A 23,559-nucleotide genomic window follows, 5' to 3' on the forward strand; every position below is an offset into this window, starting at 1 on the left:
CAACTGATGTTTTTGATATATGTCTGTTTTCCTGATAAATGGGCAGCCCAAAAGCACTGCCCAAAGGCACTTAGTCTCCTCAGAGAGAGGGGAAGCCTTTTCACTTATTTATGCTGATTTGAGGAAGCCAGGAGATGTGGAAGTCACAGTTGCCTGTCAAAATGAGAGTTATCCTATAAGGGAAAGATGGGTTTTGTGAGGAAGCAGAAAAATCCAAAATGTGTACTTTCCAACTTCATGTTGAGGAGTCCCTGAAATTGAATTTGTGTGCATGCAGTAAAGCCTTGCTTACAAGAATCTCATGTAAGCACATCAAACTCTCCATGCAACAAACACACATAAACAGCTTTTTAGCATTCTGCAGCTTTGAAGTTGGATATCTTCTGTTGGATTTAGGTTTGATAAGATTTTATGTGAAAGAAAATGTGGAGGTCTGCTTCCTGGTGGAGGAAGCAGGCTACCTGTTGTAGGCTGTGGAAAACTGTGAGGGGAGGAAGCTGTGCAGGGTGTTTGTGTAGTGCTCTCCCTGTGGGTAGGAACTGGCAGCAAATACCCATCTCCAGGCTCCACTGAAATGATGTTTATGAAGGAAGTATAAAAATCTCTGAATGGATGCAATGCTTTTGGCATCCTCTCAAAGGCTGGAGTACACTGATGTGAACCAGCACTGGAAGGAAGGGTGCTGGTGATGTTCCCTGCTCTCATGTACCTCATTTAAAACAGGCTTCATTGTATTTAAATGCCTCCTTAGATGTGCATGTGTATCTTGCCCTTCTACCTTGTACTGAGACAGCAGCATCCACTCAGGAAGGTGGGAATTGCTGTGCTGCAGCAGCAGGGTGAGGAAAACCTGCCTGTTCAACTGGCAGTTGAACATTTTCACTGTGGTTCAAGAAGTATCACCTTGGGATATGGGCTTTTTGATGGATATTCTGGTCAGGATGGATTATTTTTGTTACTGTTCAATGTTGTCTGCTGGATTTGGAGAGATGGGCAAATGTTTTGGGGATTCCTCTGTTGATCCTGGTCATTTATAGTTGCTGGGCTGTAACATCTCTTCTGCTGTGAGAAACTGAATCCCTCCAATGACACTTGTGCAAAAGAATCTGTCTTTAAATCTATTTGCCTAGGAGTTACTGCATTTTTAAAATGTTTTTATATCAGTTTGGTTGATTTCTGGTTTTGGTTCTCCCTGTGCAGTTCTGCTGCTGCTCCCTTGGCCAGTGCCTTCAGTAATGTGAATCTTCCACGGTGTTATTCCAGGCTGCTGGTGTTCCCTGCAAAGGGCTTTTGTCTGTCTACTTGGTACTCAGGTTTCTTTTCATGTTGTGGATTTGTTTGATTGCAGAAGGGATGTGTGACCAATGGGTAAATGACAGTGCAGTGCTTGTTGAACATGGAAAAATGTCTCTCAAAAAGATGTGTTACTCTAGCTGGTTTACTTAATTTGTAGTAGTTACTCATGGTCAATCCCTGAAGAGAGATGCTTCATTTGTGTTTCTTCAGTTCTGCTCATAGATAACTTGAATACTGTGTCCCTGCTAGGCTGAGAATGGAGCAGCTATTGCATGTTCATTGTCTCTCTAGTTTGGAGCATGTCTGGAACATGAGTGTGAGGCTCACCCCTCACAGTTGGCACTGACTTGGCTGTGAAAATATTGAAAAACTTGATTATCGAAATGAGAAGGAAAGTGCTCAGAGTTATCCTGAAGGTGCCCAGGGGTTAAGCCATTGTTCATAAAGTGTGAAATGCAGGGAGAGTGGGTTTCATCTTGTTCTCCTGGGATAAGATTGCAGGAAGGACTTGTGCAGCCTTAGAGTTTTGGTTTTTACTCATGATTATGTTAGTGTCTGAACAAGACAAAATAATTTTTTCTGTGACTCTGCATCCTGTGTTCTACCCCCACCCACTTCTTTGTACTGCCGCTGAGTTGTTGGAGAAGTTATCTCTGTTACAGGTCTCTTGCTGAGGTTTGCTAGGTGGATTTATGTATATGAGATGCTTGGAAACTGCCACTGCAGGTGACACCTCATGTGCAGCCTCCCAGAGTCTTGCAGTCTTGAACTGACTACAAGAGCTGGTGGATGTACCTTTTGCATACACCTACCTTTAGCATACACAGTCCATCTGTTCACCTTGTAGGCATTTCCCATATTGGACCATGTTTGTCCCCTTGCCTCATGAGTCGTCCCAGCTCAGGACCTGACTTCCCTCTTTGGAACTGTGTCTGATGAATTGGCCTTTTTCCTGAGACCCTGAAGCTGAAGGGAAGGATAGACTGCAGTGTGATTTGCAGTAGGAGTGCTTTGAACTAAATTCCTGTGATTTAATACGGTAAACTTGGAGCACTCACTATGTGTTTTAAACCAAAGGATGTAAAGGAAGACTGATAAACTTTGGCAGCCAAATACATTTGGAAATAATGATAAGGAGGGAAGGGAGAGTTGAGAACTTGCTCTGCCTAAGCACTTGAGCTGCCACAGCCTCACCAGTGAAGCTTTGTCAGCCTGAACATTTGCATTTTGGAGCTGGTGTTCTGGACAGACTGTGGTGCAGACTTTGGTTCTAAACTTCTCATTCTAATTTTATTTTATGTTATGTCTGTCTGGTTCTTATGGAATCTTACTGGGTTTGCTTTTGTTTGAGGGGAAGCTTTAGATCTTGAAGCTCCCCATGATGTGCATTTCCTGGTCTGCTTAGGTCTTCAAGATTAGTCCTGCAGTTCAGGCAGGTGTAACATGTCTGTCTCTCCTCTTGGTTAGGTGGAAAGATGCCAACGTGATTTTTATCAGATGTCACAGGTTTAAGCACGGGCCCAGTGGAGCTCTCTGCAGCCCTGTTGGGTGCCTGCTCCATGCCTGCACAGATCCTCTGCAGGCATGTAAGGTATCATTGGCCTGGATTTGCATCACGAGTATCATGTGATGCTGCAGAGCATCTTCCAAAATGTGTGACCTTGACACCTCAGGCTGTACCCTCGGTGGTGAGATCTCTGCTATTACTGTTAGTGAGGAAATACAACACGGTGTTGCCAAGTATCGCTGCCCATCTCCCTCCTGTTTCTCCTCTCAGGTGAGCTGAACTGCCGTGCAAATGGGTGGTAGGGTGACAGTGTTTAGTGGCTATGGCCCATTAACTTCCCTAGGAGCATCAAGGGAGATGGGAGTATGTGTATTGCGCAAATTATGTATTTATTAGCTGCTAAATTGATTTCCTCTTCTGCAAATCAGAGCCTTAGTGATTGCCCTTTACTGGAGGCAGGGCAAGCCCTCCAGGAAGCAGACAGCTCTGCAGGTCCTGGGGCAAACAAAGAGTCCAAGCGCCAGGAATTAGTCTGTGTTTTGAATAATTTATCTGATCTTTCTGAGGTGCTTTGAGAGATGCCCTGTGGTGTAAGGAGGACAGCTGTTGGGAGCAGACAGCTGAGCCAAATGGGAGTTTATCCTTTATCTGTTTTTGTCTAGGCTTATTTTCTTTCTGTGGGCCAAAAGGGGTGTGTAGTTTGATTTGGACCTAATTCTCTGGAAGTGGTTCTCTGAAGTGAATTTGCTATCACTTTGCTTTTGGACCAGAAAGCAAAGTGTTTGTACTTTGAAGAAGTTTGTGGACAGAGATAAAACAGTTTCCTTTAAAAACATATGGCTGTGTTGTTTGACCTGGGAGGGGCTGTGGACTAAGATGAAAGAACTGCGTTTGGAAATCTCTTCTGGGGAGCAGTGGGACCATGTCTGAGTTTTCCTGTAAAGACCAGTTCCTCTCCTGAACACTGTCAGTTCAGGACTTGGTCTCATGCCAAGCTCTGGAAACCTCATCCTACCTTTGATATCCTCTTGTTTCCTCCTGTCCCACTCAGAAACCTGCACGGGCAGAAAGTAGGAAGGAGGAGGATGGTCAGAACGGCTTTGTACAATGCTGGGCAAGAGCTGAGATGATATTCTTCACCATCATTTTTGCCTTGGGGTAGCTGCAACAATCATTGTGTGCAAAGTGGGTATTTGCATGTCAGCTTTTATACCTGGTTTGCTTTATTATTTGGGGAAGAAGTCAGCTTTCTGATCTCATATAACCCAGCTGTTGCCACTAGAAAGTGTGACACTAAGGTGTGAGTTAGTATGCAAGTTTACACAAAGGAGTTGTGAATGAGCTCAGACTTGTGTTGGAAGAAGAAAGGGTTGGATGCAAAGGTTTAGATATGTGCTGCTTTAGGCAGCAGCTTGGCAGTTGAGTTCTTTCTGCACTGGAGCCACATGTTTTGGAATAGCTGAAGAAGCCTGCCAACATTCTCCTGGAAATGCAAAATCTGTTTTAAAATGTATTTCTAATTAATTTATTGCTTTTTGAGAAAATTGGAGTAATAGCCTGCAGCTTATCTGCCCAGCTGGTTATGCCAGAGTCATACATGGCCAGATAGGCTTCTTATGGGTTAAGCTTTGCCACTACCTATCCATGCTAGATGTCCGTGGGGCTAAGAACAGAAATTTGCTCTCTGGCCTGTTTCTGTAGTTTCATCCCTGCTGATTCTGCTGATGAGGACTGCAGCTGAGCAAATGGGAGAAGAGTCTTCTCAGCCAGTGTGGAAGTGGCAAAGATTGAGACAGGAGTGGTGGGAGCTGCTGTCCAAGGCCCATGTGTGTCTGTCTGGAGGGTCTTGTGGGAGAGCTTAGCTGGCTCTCCCATCAGAGCCATGATTTGGAATATTCTGTGAGTTGAAGAAATTCCCAGTGTGATTTATCAGTATGGCTGCTTTTTTCCTGCCTTACAGAAATGAGGGAAGTGAAGGATGTGTGAATGCACAGTTTATTTCAATGAAGCCCTGCAGTGTTTCTAGGTCTGGTCATTTGCTTTATTGTAGACAGGCCTTAGTCAGGGTTGACTTGAACAGGAGGCTGGAACTGAACTGGCAGCAGGAGCCCTGCTTCATTGTGAGCTGCCAGCAGTCTGAGCGGCACCCTGCCCCATACCAGGGCACTGTGCTGCTCTCTCAGGGCCTGGGACACAGTCCAGGAGCCACTCGTCCTCAGTGTTGTTTCCACCTAGTAAATAGCAACTTTCTGGGAAGGTTTGTGTAGGGGTTCCCTCTCAGAGCTGAGTGATACTCTGACTTGGGCAGCAGAGCTCTGGCTGCCCAGTGTTCTCAGAATAATCCTGTGCTGGCATGTCCTGACTCCTTGAGACCCAAACCAAACACAGATAATGCTCTGTTTCAACATTCTTCAACAGGCTGATGTCCTTGCTGTTGAGCAATGCAGAAATGGAGGGTGTAATAAGACTGGGGTTAACATCTTCCTGTCCCTTCAGACATTGTGTTCAAGAGTTGTAGGTTTAGCAGATCTAACATAGGTCACTCCATGGCAGCTGAGCTAATAAAGGGGAAGTGTGAGTTGTCTTCATCCAAGCTGTCAGGAGTTGCTGCTGCTTTACTGCCCAACAGGAGCATTGACTCGACTGCTCTTCCAGCCTGGATGATTCAATCCCAAGTATGGCAGTTGTTTTAGATGACTGTGCGTTTCATATGAACAGGTCCCTGTTAGGACTCCAAGAAATGCAAAAACCACTGGAAACCTCTTTGAAAAGAAAAGTAAAATAGTGGCATATAGCAACACAGTGAAAGAATTGTGTCTGCACTGCATGGGCACACACATTCTGCTGGGAGCAGCCAGAGCCCAGCTAATGCCCTTACCCCTGCTAAGGGAACTGACAAGCTGAGTGCCCAGGGATTCCTATGACAAGTTTAGTACTTTGTCTCCTCTAGTTACCCCTTTCTACCTCATGCATAAGCATATCAAACTCTTCTTTGTTAGGACTTTTGGCTTTCAGTAGACAATTTCAGTCATTAGCTGATATATTCTTTCTGTTGCCACACCTTGGTGATTTCATGGCAACTGTGTAGCTGTTGATCTGGCATCTTCAACATGCATGTGCTGCTCCCTATGTAATGCCTGTGTCTCAGAGGTGTTTTGGGGTGTGATGGTATTCCTGCTCTGGTGTGCCTTGGGCTAGGCATGGAACCAGCCTCCTCTCCCCTTTCCAGCATATGGGTGCTCTGTTCCCACTGATGGAATGTTATTTGAAGTGTCTTTGGAGTTCACATTGTCTCTGGATTTTGTTGATGGTCTTGTATGGTAGCAGAAACATGGACAGCAAGGCCAGATTGATACACCTCAGCTTCCTTTCTTTTCACATGCCTCTGAGGGCAGCAGCAGCAGGAGCAGGCCTAAGCTGTGCTGGTACCAGGAGCAGAGATGACTCTTGCATCATTGATACAAGGTCATGCAGCTCCCACTGTTGGAATCCTCCTTCTTCATGATTTCAGGTAGTAGTAGTTTTTGGTTGGATACAAAATCCTGCAGTGTGGGTTACAGGTGTTTGGTTATTGGGTCAAAAGTATAAGTAATATAGATGTTAATTTTTGATTGGATGTTAGCCTTTTAGAGACCTTGTAAGTAGCTAGATACACCTTCATTTCCTCACCGTTAGCTAGAAGTGCTGAAGAAGTCTCTGTACTATAGATAAAATTTAATTAACAACCAAGTCCTAACAAGAAAATTCATCTCTCAAGTTTCAATCCTGACTCTGAGTGAAGGCAGAAGAAAAAAGAAGCCAGCCACTAATATGTGGTGCCACTAATAAGGATGATGCTATCATCCCACCTTCTCAGCAAAAACTTGGGAGCCCTGCTGTAGTGGAGAAGTTGCAGCATCATAAACCAAGTGTGGGTCAGTTTGCTCTGAGGTGAGCATGGGCCTGGCAGGCAGCAGCACTGGCTCTGGCCACAGGCCACACACAGGTGGCTACAAAGGTGGAAAACTTCTTTGTGGTGTTGGGACACCTTGCAGGAACTAGGATGGGATTCTTGGTGCTTTTGTGTGGGATAGTCAGTTTGTATGCAGGGCTGGTGCACACATTCCTTTTCCTGGAAGCTTGGAGGGAGGAGTTAATGGGGGCAAGGGAAGAAGATAGCTGGATCTGAGCTGGGGCTAGTGGCTGATATTTTTGCAACAGTCTTCTGTTACCCAGCGTGAGACCACGGGGATTAGCTGGGCAGACTCTCAGGCTCCTTCCGGGCTGAGGGCCCGCCTGCCCTCTGCACACCAGTAGAGCTTTTTACACAGGCTTTCAAAATCCAGTACACTTGGGGAATTTTTATTGAGAGATTTTATGGTGCTTATTTCTTTAGCAGCGAAATCTTGTGTTTGCCCCAAGTTGTTTACCCTAGTAAAAGGGTAAACAGCGAGGTTGCTGCTTCCTGAGAGTGCAGTGGTGCTAAATTCCTCATGCACATTGCTGTAGTGCCTGCATCACAGAGCCTGCTGGATCACACCTTCCTCTTCCAAGTGTTGGTGGGCTGGGTCCTTGTCACTGCTCAAAGCCTGGGAGCTTTGCCATGACCTGCCCCTTACATCAAGCAATGGATCTGTACCCAGGTCTGTGGTGTGGTTATCTGGTGTGATCTCTGTGTGATTAGAAAGAAATCTTTTGCTTGGCAAGAAATTATTTCCTGTGAGGGTGGTGATGCCCTGGCACAGGGTGCCCGGAGCAGCTGTGGCTGCCCCTGGATCCCTGGAAGTGTCCAAGGCCAGCTTGGATGGAGCTTGGAGCAACCTGGGACAGTGGGAGGTGTCCCTGCCTGTGGCAGGGGGTGGAATGAGATGGTCTGCAAAGTCTCTTCTCACCCATACTGGTCTGGGATTCTGTGAGTCTGGCTTGGCTGCTGGTGAGGATGAAGAGGGGGCTGCAGGCAGTGCTGCTTGCCCAGGTTGCTGTTGTACAGGTGAACTATCATTAGCAGCACCTGTGGGGGATTTTTACAAAAAAACACTGTAGGTATCCTCCCCTACTCTGGGCAAGTGTCTTTGTTGAGGTGTGGAATGCTGTGCTTGACCAGGTCTTGTCTTTTGCTGTGGTGGCAGTGCTGGAGAGCTGAGCTTCCATGGGAAATTGCCTGGGCACTAGCAGCTGGACCATCTGTTTTAAAGTACTGTTTAATATGGGCAGATTTACTCCAAACCTTGAGCTTTCTGGGAACAAAACAATCTTTTCAGTCTTAAAGTTTTTTATTTCATACAGTACCCTGGTCCACTCCTTTCCTGCCAGATGCCAGTGTTTGTCCCCTGGATCCTGATTATGGGGCTGCTCTGTATTCAAAGCAGTGCAGCCTAAAGTTCGATAGAAAAAATCAATTTTATTTATGATTTTAGAGTAAATGTTGAAAGATAAAAGGAGATTCTTAATGCTGGTGCTCTCCTTTGAGTGAATGAATGAGATATGGTATCTTACTTTAGGCTTTCAGGTAAATTTCTGTGCAAAAGCACAAAGAGAGAAGGCTGTGCCTTTTTTTAGCATTATCCTTGCTTTTTTATCAATATTGGTACTGAGAATTTGCTTTTTCTTGCAACTAACCAGATATACCATTCCTACTCCTGAGAGAGCCACTGTTTCTTGGTGCAGCAAGAGATTAATTAAGACTCCTTTAAAGGTCAGCAATTGTTGAGATAGATTTGTGCCTTCTGCTTTGTCTGTCACATAAAGGGTGGCATTGTTTGTTTCAGTTTTTGGTTGTTTTGTTTTGCTTTTTTTAATATAAATCGGAATTGTGGAAATCTTGTGCTTTTGCATTTCTTTCAATTTACATAATTTTTTTTAATTTTTACTCCATATGCAAATTTGTTGCAGCAATCCTGATATCTGAAGAGATAATTGTTAATGTTTTTTAAAACAGTTTGTGTCTTTGGATTTTATCTCAGTATATTTTGTGACTGCTGTTCAGGGACATTGCTTCTGAGATACTGTATATAGAAAATTCTTTATTGTCCATTAGTTTTCATAGCCTGGTGTTTTTCTGTCTTGGAAGAGCTGCAGCTTCAGTGTTCCAGCACAGAGTGAGCCCCTGTGTCAGAATTAGTCCCTTAGGACAGGGTTGGAAAACACCTATTTATTCTTTAATAGCTTTCTATTAACTCAGGATGTACAGATATTTAGGAAACCTGGTGTTTGAAGCTGGAATTTCAAACCTCTTTTGCAAGCTAGAGCTCTGTGGCAGGAATTGAGATAGGTTGATAGACCTTTCTGGTGAATACCAGAGAGGACAGTAACTGAGGTGTGAAAAGAGATGGAAGGGAAACATCTGCCCCAGGGAGCTGTTGCCTGGAGGTGTCTGGAGGGGGAGAAGTGGCCTGTGGGCACAAGGGAGCAGTGACCTGCTGGTGACTGTAGGATGGAGCTGTGTTAATGGCTCTGCAGGTGAGGCTGAGTTAGAGATGGGACTTGCTGGGAACAGCTGGCACCCCATGGTTCATATGAACCATGGCAGCCCAAGAAGGTTAATTAATATTTATTAAGGACAATGGCTTCCTTTTGTGTCAGACTTTCTGCCAACTCACAGTTGTCTGGCATGTTAAGACTGTAAATACTTCTGCAGGAGTTTAGTTACTTCCCCAGCAGTGCTTTTCAGCTGAAGTTGAGATCTGCTGTCAGGGATAGAGTGCTGGAAGGGTTAGAGTCTGCTACCAAACAAAAAATCTGAATAAAAGATATTCTGTAGAAAAAAAGGAAGTAAAAAGGTTTTGTCATCAGCAGATTTTTGCAATATAATGAGGTTTTTCCAGAGCTCAGCAGCTGGGTCTAACTGGTAGGTAGCGCCTGCAGTAAGCTGGAGATGAATGGGATTTTAGAGAAGAGAATTTGTTGCTTTGTCATCTCAGGAGTTAAGGGGTTCTGAGGCTTCCACAAGCTGAGGACTGATAACCAGTGAATCCTTTGTGCCAGCCCTGTTCACTGTGTTGGCTACCTGGAGGTGTAGGCAGACATGGGAACTGCTTTGCTGCTGGCAGGGCCTGCAGAGCACAGCTGCTGGCAGCATGGGGCCAGGCTGCCGCCAAAGGGCTTCCAGAGAGCAGGTGACAAAAATCCCTACAGCACCACGGTGCCTTTCTGACCTTGACAGTTTTGGAGTGAAAATGTGTGCTCCCAGCTCTGCAATCTGCAGTGCAATTTGCCCTGCAAGCAGTGATGTGCTGGTGGTTTCTCACCTGCCGTGCTGAGAGCTCCCTGCACCCTATGGGCAGCCATGGACTGCCCGGGGAAGGCTGTAAAATGTTTCCATTAAATTCACTTGCTGATTCTGTGCCTGGAGGCTGGAATGCAGCTAGGTCAGACCCAGGAGGCTGAAAGGCATAAAGAAAAAGCCTTAAACCAATACTTTAGCACCTCTTTGCTAGAGCATCAGTTTGCCTTAAAACGCAGAAGGCATACAAGAATAGTTGATAATATGGGATTGTGCCCATGATGCTCTTGAGGCTGGGGGAGTTCCTGAAGAGTTGTGATTGTCTCTTTCTCTAGGAACAACATCAGAGCATGGATGGTCTTGTTTTGCACACTTGAAGTTGTTCACTGCCTGAGTTTTATTGCAGGAAAGGTTTCACATCTCACTAAGGGGAAGAGCGAGTACCTGCTCACTTGCTGGGGCTGTTGGCCTGGTTTGCTGCCTTGGAATTCTGTGTTGAACATGGTCAGTTGGCTGTTCCTGGAGTTTGTGATTGAATCATAGGATGGTTTGGGTTGGAAGGATCTTAAAGCCCATCTCATTCCACCCTCCTGCCATGGGCAGGGACACCTTCCATTAGACCAGGTTGCTCCAAGCTCTGTTCAGCCTGGCCTTGCACACTCCAGGGATGGGGCAGCCACAGCTTCTCTGGGCAGCCTGTGCCTGGGCCCCCCACCCTCATGGCAAAACATTTCTTCTTCATGGTTAGCCTCCAGGCTAACCCTGCACTCTGCTAGTTTAAAACTCATAAACAGGTAAAGATGAACTCCTTGTCAGGAAGTTCAACCTAATATAAGGTAATGGGAGGGGACCTTGTCCAGCCTGAGGGGTGGGACTGAGGGGAGCCTTTGTGGAGCTGTGAGGGCTGGATCTGGGACCTTCCCATGGGCAGAGCCATGGCTGGAGCCATGACACCGTGTGTGAGCCCAGAGAGCTGCTGAGAGGTGCCTGTGGCTTGTTTCCCCTTTAGATTTTAACCAGGCAGATTAAGAAGTGAGCTATTAGGAGAGCAGTCAAGAAGATTCTTTTGACAGAACAAACCCCATTTGTTCCTGGCAAAAGTGGTTTACAGCAAAGAGAAATTTAGATGTTGAGTATTTTCCATTAAAAGTACTGTTAACTGCTAAATAGTGACAGTGTCTTTGCTTTAATTACCCCAGAGTATACTTTAATTGTAGTTTTCTCTTAAACCACTTGTTAAAGTGATGAAAGTGTATTTGCTGACTTTGTGCATGTTCCATGCAAATGTCACATGTATTTTGAAGAAGGGGATGACAATAGCATGAATGCATTTACCCATTTAGCTTTCTCTTTCATAGGCAATTTCTGTAGGTCGTGCTTACCAGCTATTAATGAGAATGATGGGAGCTATTGGGTGTTAATTTATTGTTTTCAAGTGCTCAGTAATTGTTGATGATGAAACTGGTGGCACTTACAGAGGGCAGGAGGGGTCTGGCCTGGACCTGTCACAGGCTGGCACATACCTGTTGTTCTCTCCCATTAAGTGATGGTTTCTGCTGTGCCTCCACTTCTTTTCCTCCAGAAGACCATTTTAATTTGAACATGGAGGTTATTTTGTGCTGAGAAGGACAAGGCAGTTGCTGTTCTTAGTGCTGGAAGATCAAAGGTTTTTACTGGAGAGAAATGCTTTGCAGATCGTCTGCTTGTTGTAAATGAAAGGAATGTAACACAGGTGTCTGAATTTCTCTTGTAACCATTGAGAGGTGGCAGGATTTGATCTCCAGTGCTCTACAGTCCTTTCATGGGAAAACAGCAGCAAGTCTCAGTTCAGGATGGCAGCTTTGCTTTAGTGAATAATTTGGCAAAACTGTGTGCTGTCAGGTGAGGCATGAGGTGTGTTGACGTTCTGCTAACCTAGATTTGGGAGACCCTGACAGCAGTCAGGGTATTAATAAATGGTGGAATGAGGGGGGAGCTGTGCAATGGAGCTGACTTCCTGCTGGCCTAAAGAGAGCAGCTTTTAGCTTGCAGCTTCTGCTGTGCACTGGGATGCAGCTCTGTGGAGCAGCAGGATGCAGTGCTGAACTCCCCTTGGCTGAGGTCCCTGTCCCATGGCATTCCTTGCCCAGGCAACAGCCCAAGCCATTCTCTGTTCCATGTGTTGGGCTCCTGTCTGTGCCCAGCTCTGCCTTGTCTGTGGGAAGGGCTGTTCCCAGGGCTAGCTCCTTCTCATTTATGTTTTACTGACAAGTCTGTATAAAGCAAATTAAAGGGTCAGGGACTCTTCTCTTTTTTTTGTTTCTGTCAGGATTGCAAATCTCAAAACTGCTTGAAATCTATTTCCCAAACTTTGATATGAAGATTCCTTCCCAGTGTAATTTCATTACAGCAAGACCCCAGTCCTATGGCCAGGGCCTATTAATAATGCTGCAAGGTAAATACAAAGTATTAAAAAGCACTCTTTTTTTCTGTTATAATAACTGTAGCAATAAAAGGTCAGCAGGAGTTCCTGTGCTGTGGAAATAAAGGGTTTGTGTGTCCTTTGGGGGAACAGAACCCTTTGGGGGAGCTGGGTGGTAGAAGGACACCAGAGCTCTCTACAGAAGTTTTGCCTCCTGACTGTGATCCATGTGCTGGAGCCAAGCTCTGCAGAGGCTTGGGTTTGTCCTGGCTGGGAGCACTGGGCTTTTACTCATCTGGAACCACACAGAAAAGGAAAACCACAAAACCCTCAGCTTCCTGCTCTGCAGGTAACGTGATTGCAGCTCCTCATTTCTGTACTTTCACTTTCTGCAGTGTTTGCTTGCCTTAGGAATGGCTGTATTAAGGTCTTTATTTAAAATATTTTATTTCTTTTTAGATCTGTTCTCTCTTCACTGACAGGATGCAAGGTCTTTGTTTAGAGTTGCATCAGCTGATGTTCCAAAGCCAGTCAGTTGTTCATTGCTGCAGATCCCTTGGCTGTTGGTTTGGAGTCAGGGTTGTTGTGTCCATCTGTGCAGCTCTTCCTCCAGGAAGAAGATGAATTGTTGTCACACTTCAGTATTATCTTCACTAACAAGTGAAGATTTCTGCCACATAAGCAAATATCCACAATGCTGTTGAGAGCAGCCAGCTGTTGGAGGAGCTCCAGCCATCTGCCAAGCTCCTGAAGGCAGCAGCCCTGTGCCCAAATCCCTGGTTGACTCCAGCCTTCAGTGGAGCGTGAAAGGGTTTGGTACCTGCTGCCTTCACTCCTTCCAGAACAGCACCCCAGCAGCAGCTCATTCCTGGCATTCTGTGTGTTTTGTCACTTGAATGGCAATGTTGGGCAGGTGTGCCATCAACATCTGTCTTTCTAAAGAGGATTTGATGCTGCCAAGCTTTAAAGCTGCAAATTCTGTTGGAAACATCAGTTGTTAGACAATGCCTGACATGTCTCAGCAGTGGGAATCAAGGGTTCCTTCCTGTGCTTGTCCTGCTACAGGGTATTGCTAATTCATACTGAATGCTTCACAAGACAGTACAAAGCCAGAATTTTTATGAGTGTACAAGATTTTTATTTTTTTTCTGGTAAGAAAAACATCAGCCCAAAAGCTGGTGTTCACAGAGCCGTGGTGTGATGTTTAACAAAGCCTCTGAGTGTTCATTAAGCTGTTTTGGTGTTGAGAAATAACTGGCTTGTGGGTGTTCCTGCTGGATTTCAGCATGAGGAAAGGTTTGGACAAAGTAATGAAAGTGAACCAAAGTTCATTTAAGTAAGCTTTTTTTAGATTTTTTTGCCTTTTTTTTTTTTTTTTTTTTTTTTTTTTTTTTTCCTTTTTTTTTTTTTTTTTTTTTTTTTTTTTTAAATTTTATTCCTTGCTATGTGAATTTTCCTTCATTTTCCCCTCTCCAGTTCCTTGGAAAGCAGAGCAATTCAAGTGCTGTGAGATGAGCTGTGACATGGCAGCAAGGCACTCCTGGCCACAGTGATGTGCTGGGCAAACCCTGGTGATAGGTGGTGTGCATCCCTTGTGGCATTGAGGATCTGCTTTCCTGCAGACAGGGAGTGGATCCAGTGGGATCACCCAGACCTGTGGTCATGGTGAAATCTGTGCTGCTGCTGTGCTGCACAGAGTGATGGAAATTCAACAAACTCAGGTTGTGTCTCAAGTGCAAGTGTCAGGGCAGGCCCTGTGTGACAAGGGGAGAAGGTGGGTGGTGACAGGGCACTGGGCATAGGTGACAGGTTGTGTCTCTTCTGACAGCCTGCACGTAGCTGAGCTGCTGTGTTGGGTTTGTATTGTTCAATCTGACTTGGAGTCTGAGGACTTCAGTCAAGTGTTGGGTGGAGTTGGGTGAGCTCTTGCCAGCCTGGCATGATGGGGTCTGGTGCTCACAAGGCAATGAGAGGATGGGATGAGGGGAAGGGAAACCCAGCAAAAGTCAAATACAGAAATACTGTGGCTGACTGGGGAGGGCTTTGAGCTGCAGGTGGTTGGAGGATGAAAGGATATCCAAAGGAAGGATGTTGTGGCTTTGGTTATCACTCTTTTCATTGACATCTCAGTGCTGTGATGGAGGGCAAGATGATGTGCTTGATGGACCACTGCAGCTGTCCTTATGCTCTTTGTGTTTGGATCTAGCCCATACCCTGGAATTAGAACATCTTTTTCTGAAATCCAGATTGTCCAGAAGTACAAAAACAGATCAGATAGATCTATCTACTGATATTACTTCTAAAGCTTAGCACAAAATTGCCTTGGATTTAGTGTCTGAAAGTTCTCCAACTGAATGCTTTCAAGGACAACCTAAAGCTTCATATGTTCTGTAGATTTGAAATTTAATTTCTTGCTTAAGCAACTCTCCACACCTCCATTATAATTCAGCAGAACTAAGCAAAAATGCCTATTGGTACCATGTGTTCCAAGGTGTTCTTAAGATCCAGATCAAAATCTTTCCCAGTGTAACAGTGCAGAAAGAACCTTGCAGCTGAGACCAAGTTTTCAGAAGGGCTCAGTTACTCTCTGAGGCTGTGAAGATACTGATCAGATGTTCAGGAGAAGCACACGTGTGCACTCACAAGCAAGAGACCAGTTCATGTGAAGCAGATCCAAACTTCAGAAATTGGCTTGGTGTATTTTTAGTTATGCATAGATGTCAGACTGGTAGTATTTGGAAAAAGAAACACTATATATTACAGAGTTTTGGATCCAGACATAAAAATCTGCTATGCTTGCATTGTGCAAAGGATTATCTCTTGTGGAAATAGTGGTTGAGGGGAAAAGCAGCCCAGTGCTGGGTCAGAGCATTATCCCTCCCCAGAAAGGTCTGAAGGCTATTAGAAGCCTACTGCAGTATGAGTCTCCTCCCTGTAGTGCAGGTTGTTTCTAACATTTTATTTGTGCATGTTGGTGCAGCTTGAATGTTTCACACACACACACACACACACACACCTTCTTGGCTTATTCTTTCTAGTTATTTAACTAGTTGCTGACAGGCAACATGTAACTATTCTTATTTCCCTGCCTCTGGAGGATTTCTTATTCTGTGATTCTGTGACTGTAGGATTCAGTCTGGTGGCTGGGTCCAAGGTGTTTATTTGAGCCAGTGGGATGCAGGCTGTGATTGGCACTGCCACTTTGCTGGCCTAAGGTATCTAGAGGGATGATGGAAGCATGCTTGTTGCTTTATTCAAAGAAACTAAATCCTTTCCATTGACCTTAAGCAAAGGCCTCAAGGGCTGATTTTTTTTCCTTGCTTTTTGTCTTGAATCCAGGCTCCTAAAATTAAAAAGAAAAGTAATAAAATCGGCCAAACCCCCTTCCCAGTCCTCCTTCCTGTGGTATATTTTGTAATTGTTGCTGTGCTGTTTCATATTGAAAAAGTACCTGGCATGGCCCTTTGCATAATTTATTATTGTTGTTTACCAGGAGAGGCTCCAGGTGCTGTACAATAAATTTCCCAGGGCAGTGTCACCCTTTGTTTCTGACAGCTGCTCCGTGACAGGCTCAGCTCTGCAGGGTTATGCCATGGCTGCCTCAGGCACAGGTTGCAGGAGTATTTTGGGTGAAGCAAAGTGCTGCTGTGAGAGCAGACACAGGCTTCTGGTCTGGCAGCAGCTCCCATGTGGACAGTTGAGCCCTCCAGGTCCTCTCCAGCAGTGTTTCACCAGGCTTGGCCCTGGGCTGTGACTGTGAGCCGTGTGTTGAATGCTGCTCTGCAGCTAGAAATTGCCTGAACCCCAGTTTGGGCTGGAAGCTGCTGTCTGAGCCATGTGCTGCACTCTGCTCTGAGCAGGCTGTTTAACCCTATTTATACAAATGGTGATTCCATGCTGGGTAGCATCAGGGATGATATTAAAGGCTTCCAGTGGGTTTTGGATTTGGAGCATCCAGAGACTTCATTCTCAGGTTTTGCTTCTGGGAGTTTCCAGTCTGAGGGAACTAATCTTAATCCGATTGCAATTTCTTGCCCTCTGAGCTTAACCTACTTTACCAGGCATTGTGGTGGAGGTATTTATAGATGCTGGAAGTGCTGTTGGGGGTAGCCCATATCCTGCATTGCCAGTCACCGAGGTGGGTGTCTGCTGGTGCAGCTGTGAGCTGCCTCCCAGGCCCAAATGATGCAGATATCTCACTAAAATATTGTCTAGAATGATTGTTTTGCCATGGAGTGTGTTCATGAAGGCAGTGGTCAGTAATCCTTCCAGAGTCCTGGCTGCTCTAGGCTTGGGTGTTTATACTCCCCAGTTGGAAGCACACTTGGGGCTGTGGGTGAATTATGGCTAAATCCTCTTTCTAATGAGGTGACTCCTAAAAATGAGCATACTGAGCTTACTCCTGTAGTGCAAAATCATCATTTCAGATTTGAGTGCTGACTCTCGGATTATACGAAATTGAAGCTTTCACTGAAGGACTGAAAATGTCAGTAACAGATGCACTGAAAATATTTGTACCCTTTAAAGTGAATTTCTGCAGTTGCAGCTCTTAAAACTAATAGCTCAAATCCCAGGCCTCTTCTTTCATCCAGAGTCCTCAAATAGAACTGCATGATATACTGAAGTTCTTTGGATTTTGTTTCAAAATTTGTCTAGTTTTTTTTCTTGAAAAATAGTTTGTCCTGAGTGTACAACTGGAAACCTTCTTCAGTCTCAAATTAACTGTGCTGATGTTGGAGAAGATCCATGAACAAGACTGGGAAGGAAGGAAATATAGGTGCAGGATGATAGGTCAGAGGGGTCTGTGGACAGGCAGAGCAGTGCTGGCAGCAGCAGGAATAACCAGCTAGAAATCCTGGGAGCATTCAGGATGTCAGCAACTGTGGGGCTGCAGCTCTGAACACAGGTAAATGTTCTTTGCTGTCTTTACATCAAAGCAGGCATTTTGTTAGCAGACAAGATACAGCAGTTTGGTTATTTAAAGCTGTTGGAAGAGTAGAGATCTGTGTCGTTTTTCTTTTTGTTTTTTTTCCTGTCTCACGTAAGATTTTGCACTAGCTTTGCTTGGAATTACCTTGGAAGAAATCAGAACTGATAGTTTTCTGTTAAGAAAATGACCTCAAGCATTCAGCTCTGTTTCCAAATAAAAGTAAATAATCCATTCTTCCCCATTTCCTCTGTCTCTTTGTTGATGTGTTTTAATATTACAAGGGAGAGGTAGAAAGATTGCACAGTTCATTACAGATCCAATGACTTTCCTTCCTGCTGTTTGCTGTCACAGCTGGTGTTTCTGTGGTTGTATCTCTTTTTTTTCCTGATAACAGTAAGGAAAGAGAGTGCAGATTTGATTCCTGGTGTATCATCATTCCACAAACAGAGAGTGACTTCAGCATCTGACCAGAGAGAATATTTACCTGAGCACTGTGACTCACTTGAACACTGTGATCTGTGCTCAGGCTGTGGCAGCAAGAGGTTGATCCTGCAGAGTTGAGCCAAGTGGGAAACATTTTGACAAGGATCAGTTTGTACCCTTGCAAGATAGAAACCTTGGAAAAAATCCCTTAAACTATTGCTGTTTTGAAAATCTTACTGCTTGAAAAGGGAGCATTTTGTTCTGGGAACCTGAACGTGGTAAGCAGTGCTCTTGAGGTGTGGTATGCAGGAATGGTGGTGAGGAAATTCTAGGAAGAAGTTAGAATTGCTTTCTCCAACAGGAGGTGACTCAGAGGCTTGAAGGAATGGCCAAGGGTATCCTGTACCAGCCACAGTGTGTCCAGCAAGACCAGGAGAGTGACCATCCCTCTGTGCTGGGCACTGCTGAGATCTTGAATCTCTCACGACAGGAAAGACGTTGAGGGGCTGGAGTGTGTCCAGGGAAAGGAACAGAGCTGGGGAAGGGTCTGGAACACCTGGAGTGGCTGAGGGAGCTGGGAAAGGGGCTCAGCCTGGAGAAAAGGAGGCTCAGGGGGAACTTGTGGCTCTGCACAACTCCCTGCCAGGAGGGGACAGCCGGGGGAGTTGGGCTCTGCTTCAGGAACAGGGACAGGAGGAGAGGGAACAGCCCTAGGCTGGGCCAGGAGTGGTTTAGATTGATACTAGGTACAATTTCTTCAGCTGTCAAGCATTGGAAGGCTCTGCCCAGGGATGTGGTGGAGTCCTATCCCTGGAAGTGTAAAAACATGTGGATGTGGTGCTGGGGGCCAGGGTTTAATGAGCAAAGTGGTGCTGGGGTGATGGTTGGACTTGGTGATCTGAGAGGTCTTTTCAGTCTTAATGATTTTGTGATTCTGTAAAACATAGATGAACTAGGTGAAGTAAAAATAGTAGCACACAATCTAACTCTGGAGAAATACTTCTGGCCTGCATGTGACCTGCTAGACAGCTGTTTCTTGTGTGAGATTGGTTGGCTGTGATGGTGGTAAAGGGGCCTCACTGTGATGAGAACTTAACTGCAGAGCCAAGTGCTTGGATTAATTCTGATGATGGATAGCATCACATAAATAATCCTGTCCTTGGCCTAGCACCCATTCACCAGTGCAGCAAGAGCAAGGGGTGCTGTGAGCCCAAATTTTTCTGGGGCTGTTATGTAGGTGCTTTTCCCAGTGTCTTTTGGTGTGATCTGTACAATGCCAAGGGCTGTGCATCTGGGGACACAAGGCATCACTCCTGAACTTTGGTTCCATGCACAGGCCTGGTGGTGGAATGATGACATCCTTTCAAAAATTGTTTTGAGGACACCACTACCACTTTAAGGCTGGGATGATTTGAAGATTGCTATCCTTACGAGTAGGTTAACTTTTTTACACCAGAAAGCTATCTTTGGCTGCCTTTTTTTCTTATTGGAGAGCAGCCTAACATAGGATATAATCCTGTTTAGATTCCCTTAAAATGTAAGGTAGTAGTTGTCACTTCTGCTCAGCCAAAGTCCAAGCCATCCTGTTTTCAGATATGGTCTGGACTTGGTATAACCATTAACATGCAGCTGAACAAATGCAGTAGTCACAGTTGGGAAGACCAATAGGAAACTTCATCATTTCAGGTCTGGTGTTGAGGATTACCCTAATTTGTGAAAAAGTGATCTATTCCAGAGTTAGTTTTGGTTTCTTCCAAATCATTCTCTCCCATAATTTTTACTGTAAAAGTTCAGAGAAGTAGATGTTCTAACAACTGATGATTAGAATAATGTGTTAAGTTAGTAGAACCTTTAAAAGACAATTTATATAGGATGGATATTTCTGCAGCACATTTTCAGACAGTTTTGGTCACACAGCCTAGGTGGTGTTGGGCATAAGTGAATTCCAGAAACACCATAATCTCCACACCTCTGTTGTAGTGAGGCAGGATGGTCTGTAATGAACCTGTGTGTAGCAAAATCACAGTGAAACTCCTGCATCTAAAGGGGCTCTTGTGCCTCCAGTTTGAATGGTGTGTCTCCAAGGAATAGAGACATGGAGTCAAAAGTCTTTTTTAGGATGAAACTCAAAGTTTGGAGTCCAGAGCTAAAGCTACAGAAGGCTGCTGGGGAACGCAGTTTGCTTTGGCTCTCCTCAGACTTTGCTGCATTTGAGTCTGTTGTTTCACTTACATGTGATCTGTGCTGGATGGAAATTCCTGGCATTTCTCAGGATGTTCGTTTTTCCCAGTCACATTCCTAGTTCATCAGCTGAGCTGAAACAAACCATCCTGTTTGCTTCCCAGGGGCAGCCTAAGCTTCTGTATTTGTGGGATTTGTAGAAAATCCATCTTCAGATGGTGGATCAACATAATTGAAACTACCTTTAGAAACCTACTGAGGTAGAAATCATTAGACCAATATTTAACTGTGTTATGAAGTGTTCTGTCCCTAAGTAAAAACAGCAAAGAAAGCTGGTATATAAAGTTTACAAATAGTAAGAATAGGAGCAGGCTGTGAGGAGATTTTCTGATGAGGGTTTGTAGTTAATACTGTCAGTTTTAGTCTTGGGCCACTTTAAGTCTCATGTTCACCTGAGCTGTGTAAACATTGCTGTGAGAAAGGGAAAATCTTAGAACACCATGTAACTGCCCTGGACTGAGTGTCAGGTGTGTGAATGGAACAGACTCAAAGGATAATGGAAGCAATCCCTGGAGCCCTCTGAGGGCAGATGTGTGCTGCCATGGCAGGACTGGTGAGCTAGGGGCTGTGTGGCCATTCTCCATGGAGAATTCTCCTGCCCAGCACCGCCCCTGTGCCTGTAGGGCAGCCCTGGGGGGAGGTTTCAGGGGTAACCTTGCATCCCCCAGACCCTTTGCAGCCAAGCACTCGGTCTGGTTTTTCTCTGTGTGAGGGGGAGGTGCCCTCAGAGGACAGAAGAGGTGTGGGAGGTGGGTCAGGCCATGGTTGGTGGTGTGCACTCACACAGGGCTCTCTGCTTGCTGCAGACCTGCCCTCAGCTGCCTGCTTTGCTCAGGGGACAAGCACAAAGTGCTCTGCTGTGCTGGCTGAGTGTCCTTGGTGTCAGATTGAGATGGGTTGTTACAGTGGGAGTGCTGAGGCTGCCCAGAGAAGCTGTGGTTGTCTCATCATTCAAAGTCAGGTTGGATAGGGCTTTGATCAGCCTGACCTAATGGAAGGTGTTCCTGCCCATGCCAGGGCTTGGAGTGAGTTAATCTTGAAGGACCTTTCCAACCCAAAGACATCACCCAGTCAGTGAGAAACTGGGAGGGGATTCAGTTTTGGGCTCCTGGGAAGGTGGGGGGAGAAGAGGCCTCATTTCAGGTGTTATGGTGTGGAGGAGTGCAAGTTTCCTGTGGGTGAATGGCAACAAGACAGGGGATTCTGTACCCCAGTGGGAGGGCTGGGGAGGGAAAAATGCCTTTGTAGTCCTGATCCTGCTGTTGCTTGAGCAGGTCATCTCACCTTCAGTGGAAATTACAGAACCAGTGGCTGGAGCAGGGACCAGGACCCCTCCCACACTACTTTTTATTTATTTTGTGTTTCCCCCACTTCCTCAGTTGGCTGCAGAGCTTTCCCTCACTGGTCACTCCTCCAGTACTCTCTGCTTGGCAGCTTGCTTGGCAGAAGGAGCACACAGATATCCCTGGTTATCTCCATTTGCTGCTAGCCTGAGGAGGGTCAGGAACCTCAATAGGACCCCTGTGCTTGGAGTGTAAAAGAAATCCCAAGGTGCCCTTTCCCTCTTCAGTGCCATCCCCCTGGGTCTGGTGGTAAGCCCAGGCTGTGTGTGGAAAGTTTGGTCTCTGTGTCCCATGGGTGTACATGGAGGATGCTGAGCCCTGGGGCTGGAGGTGCTGTGATTGCTGGAGCCCTGGCAGGTGATCCAGGTTCTCCTGGAGATGCTGTGGATGCCTTGCTTTGGCAACTGCATTGGAATGAGCTGGGGAAGACCTTGGTATGAGAGCTGACTCTGTGTCAGCATCCCCGTGTCCTTAACACAAGTTATGATTTGCAAACGTTGTAAAATATAAAATCTTTTCTTACAATATGTCATTTTTTTTCTGTTTATTTCCAGATGCTCTCAATATTTTGTGCTGACAAAAAGTTTACTTTATTTTCGTTGTCTCCCAGGTAAACGCAAAGCGCTGAAGTTAAATTTTGCAAATCCACCTTTCAAGTCCACAGCAAGATTTACTCTAAATACTTCTGGAGTTCCTTTCCAAAATCCACACATGTGAGTATAAAGCCAATGGCAAACTAGTGGAACAACTTTGAAATGAATTAGCCAACACTCAGTGTTAGTTACATGCAGTTTGATTAGTCCAGTTATTTGTAGGTTGTTTAAATCTCTCTTTGAGTCACTGTAAAAGATTTTTTTCCAGAATTAGAAAAAAGGTTAAATTGGGATCTTCTTGGTTTACACTGGAGCTAATGTCTTCCAGAATTGATTGAATTGAGTATTGTAGCTGATAATGCTAAATATACTTGCAATTAGTGTCTAGACTGATTCACTGTTATTTTCCTATCTCTTTATTCAGCTTATTACTTTTTGTTAGAATTTATTGTTTCTGTGTTACTTGTGAAAGCCATAACTGTGATAAAATTTTCAGCACTAAAACAGACAAAGGTTGAGGACTATCATTTTAGCAACAGGGAGATGTTAGGGGAGTTATGCAGAGATTAGGTCTCAGTGAGTTTTCTAGTCAGTTTAGCCCCAGGATATCCCTGTCCAAAGCCTGTGTGACACAGAGCTGTTCCTGACTCTAGTAGTTACCAGGGTGCATCAGTACCAAAAAAGATCAGCTTTGTATCCTCAGATCCACCAATCTAGTTGGACAGTGCTGCTCTGCAGCCAGTCCCTGTGGCAGATGCAGCAAGCATGCAAAAGGTGTCCCACATTTTTCTTCTCTAAGGTCTCAGGAGTTTTGTCAGTGTCAAGTCTCAGAAACTGCACCTGTAGCCTCCCTGCTGCCTGGGCTCTCTGGAGTGTCCCTGTCACAGGCTGCTCCTGCTTGGCTCTGCATGTCACTGCCTCTGTCCTGGAGCTCAGTGCCTTCTGCTTCCCCAGGACATATCTGCTGGGCTCTGTTCCTGGGAGTTTCTTTTTGCTGGGGATTTTCAAACAGGCTTTTATCAAGTTAGGAACTTGTTTCTGATGAGTTATTGATAGTAATTACAATATAAGAGAAATTTAATAACATACTTTAGATGATTCTTAAAATCTTGAGTGATCTGTCCAGCAAGTTGTCCTCTTTCCTTCTCTCTCCTCTCTGATATAGTGTTCTTATTGGTTATAGAGCTCACATTTAGATATTAACTTTTTGTGTCTCATCACATTATCAAACTCTTGTAAAGATTTTCTGCAGAACCCCTTCTGGGGCTCTTTCATTTCTCTGACCTTGTTAGTTCATTAAATAAAGGACTTAGTCTCAGCTAGAGAGTCCCCACCATCAGCCATCTATAGGGATTTGACTTTTCTGTGTTTATCTGTGCAGATTTCTGTCTTGGATTCACTGGAAGTTGCAGTGCTTCCTGTCTAGCACAGAAGAGCTTTCATTGTTAGTCTATGACATCTGAAGTTTCATGTTTGTGCAAGTGATTGTCAACACTGTCCAAGACACTACTCTTTCTCTGTGGGAGTTGCAGTTGTTGGCAGGGATTGGATCCTGGGCTGGTTAATGGTGTTACTAGGTCTGAGAGCTTGCAGGTGTTTTGGGTTGATACGATAGCTGTTCGAG

The 23,559-nt window shown here is 45.1% G+C and overlaps 1 protein-coding gene across 2 annotated transcripts in view; it reads left to right on the forward strand.

Moving 5' to 3' along the window:
- MAP2K4 (mitogen-activated protein kinase kinase 4) overlaps positions 1–23,559 on the forward strand; it is a 67,072-nt gene that overhangs the window by 4,591 nt on the left and 38,922 nt on the right. For both annotated transcript variants that reach the window (XM_056506080.1, XM_056506079.1), the window contains exon 2: positions 21,953–22,055. In XM_056506080.1, the coding sequence (XP_056362055.1) occupies positions 21,953–22,055 (103 nt within the window). The remainder of the gene's footprint in view (positions 1–21,952; positions 22,056–23,559) is intronic.

Source organism: Oenanthe melanoleuca, chromosome 18 (genome assembly GCF_029582105.1).
Source record: "Oenanthe melanoleuca isolate GR-GAL-2019-014 chromosome 18, OMel1.0, whole genome shotgun sequence".
In the NCBI taxonomy this organism is placed as follows: Eukaryota; Metazoa; Chordata; class Aves; order Passeriformes; family Muscicapidae; genus Oenanthe; species Oenanthe melanoleuca.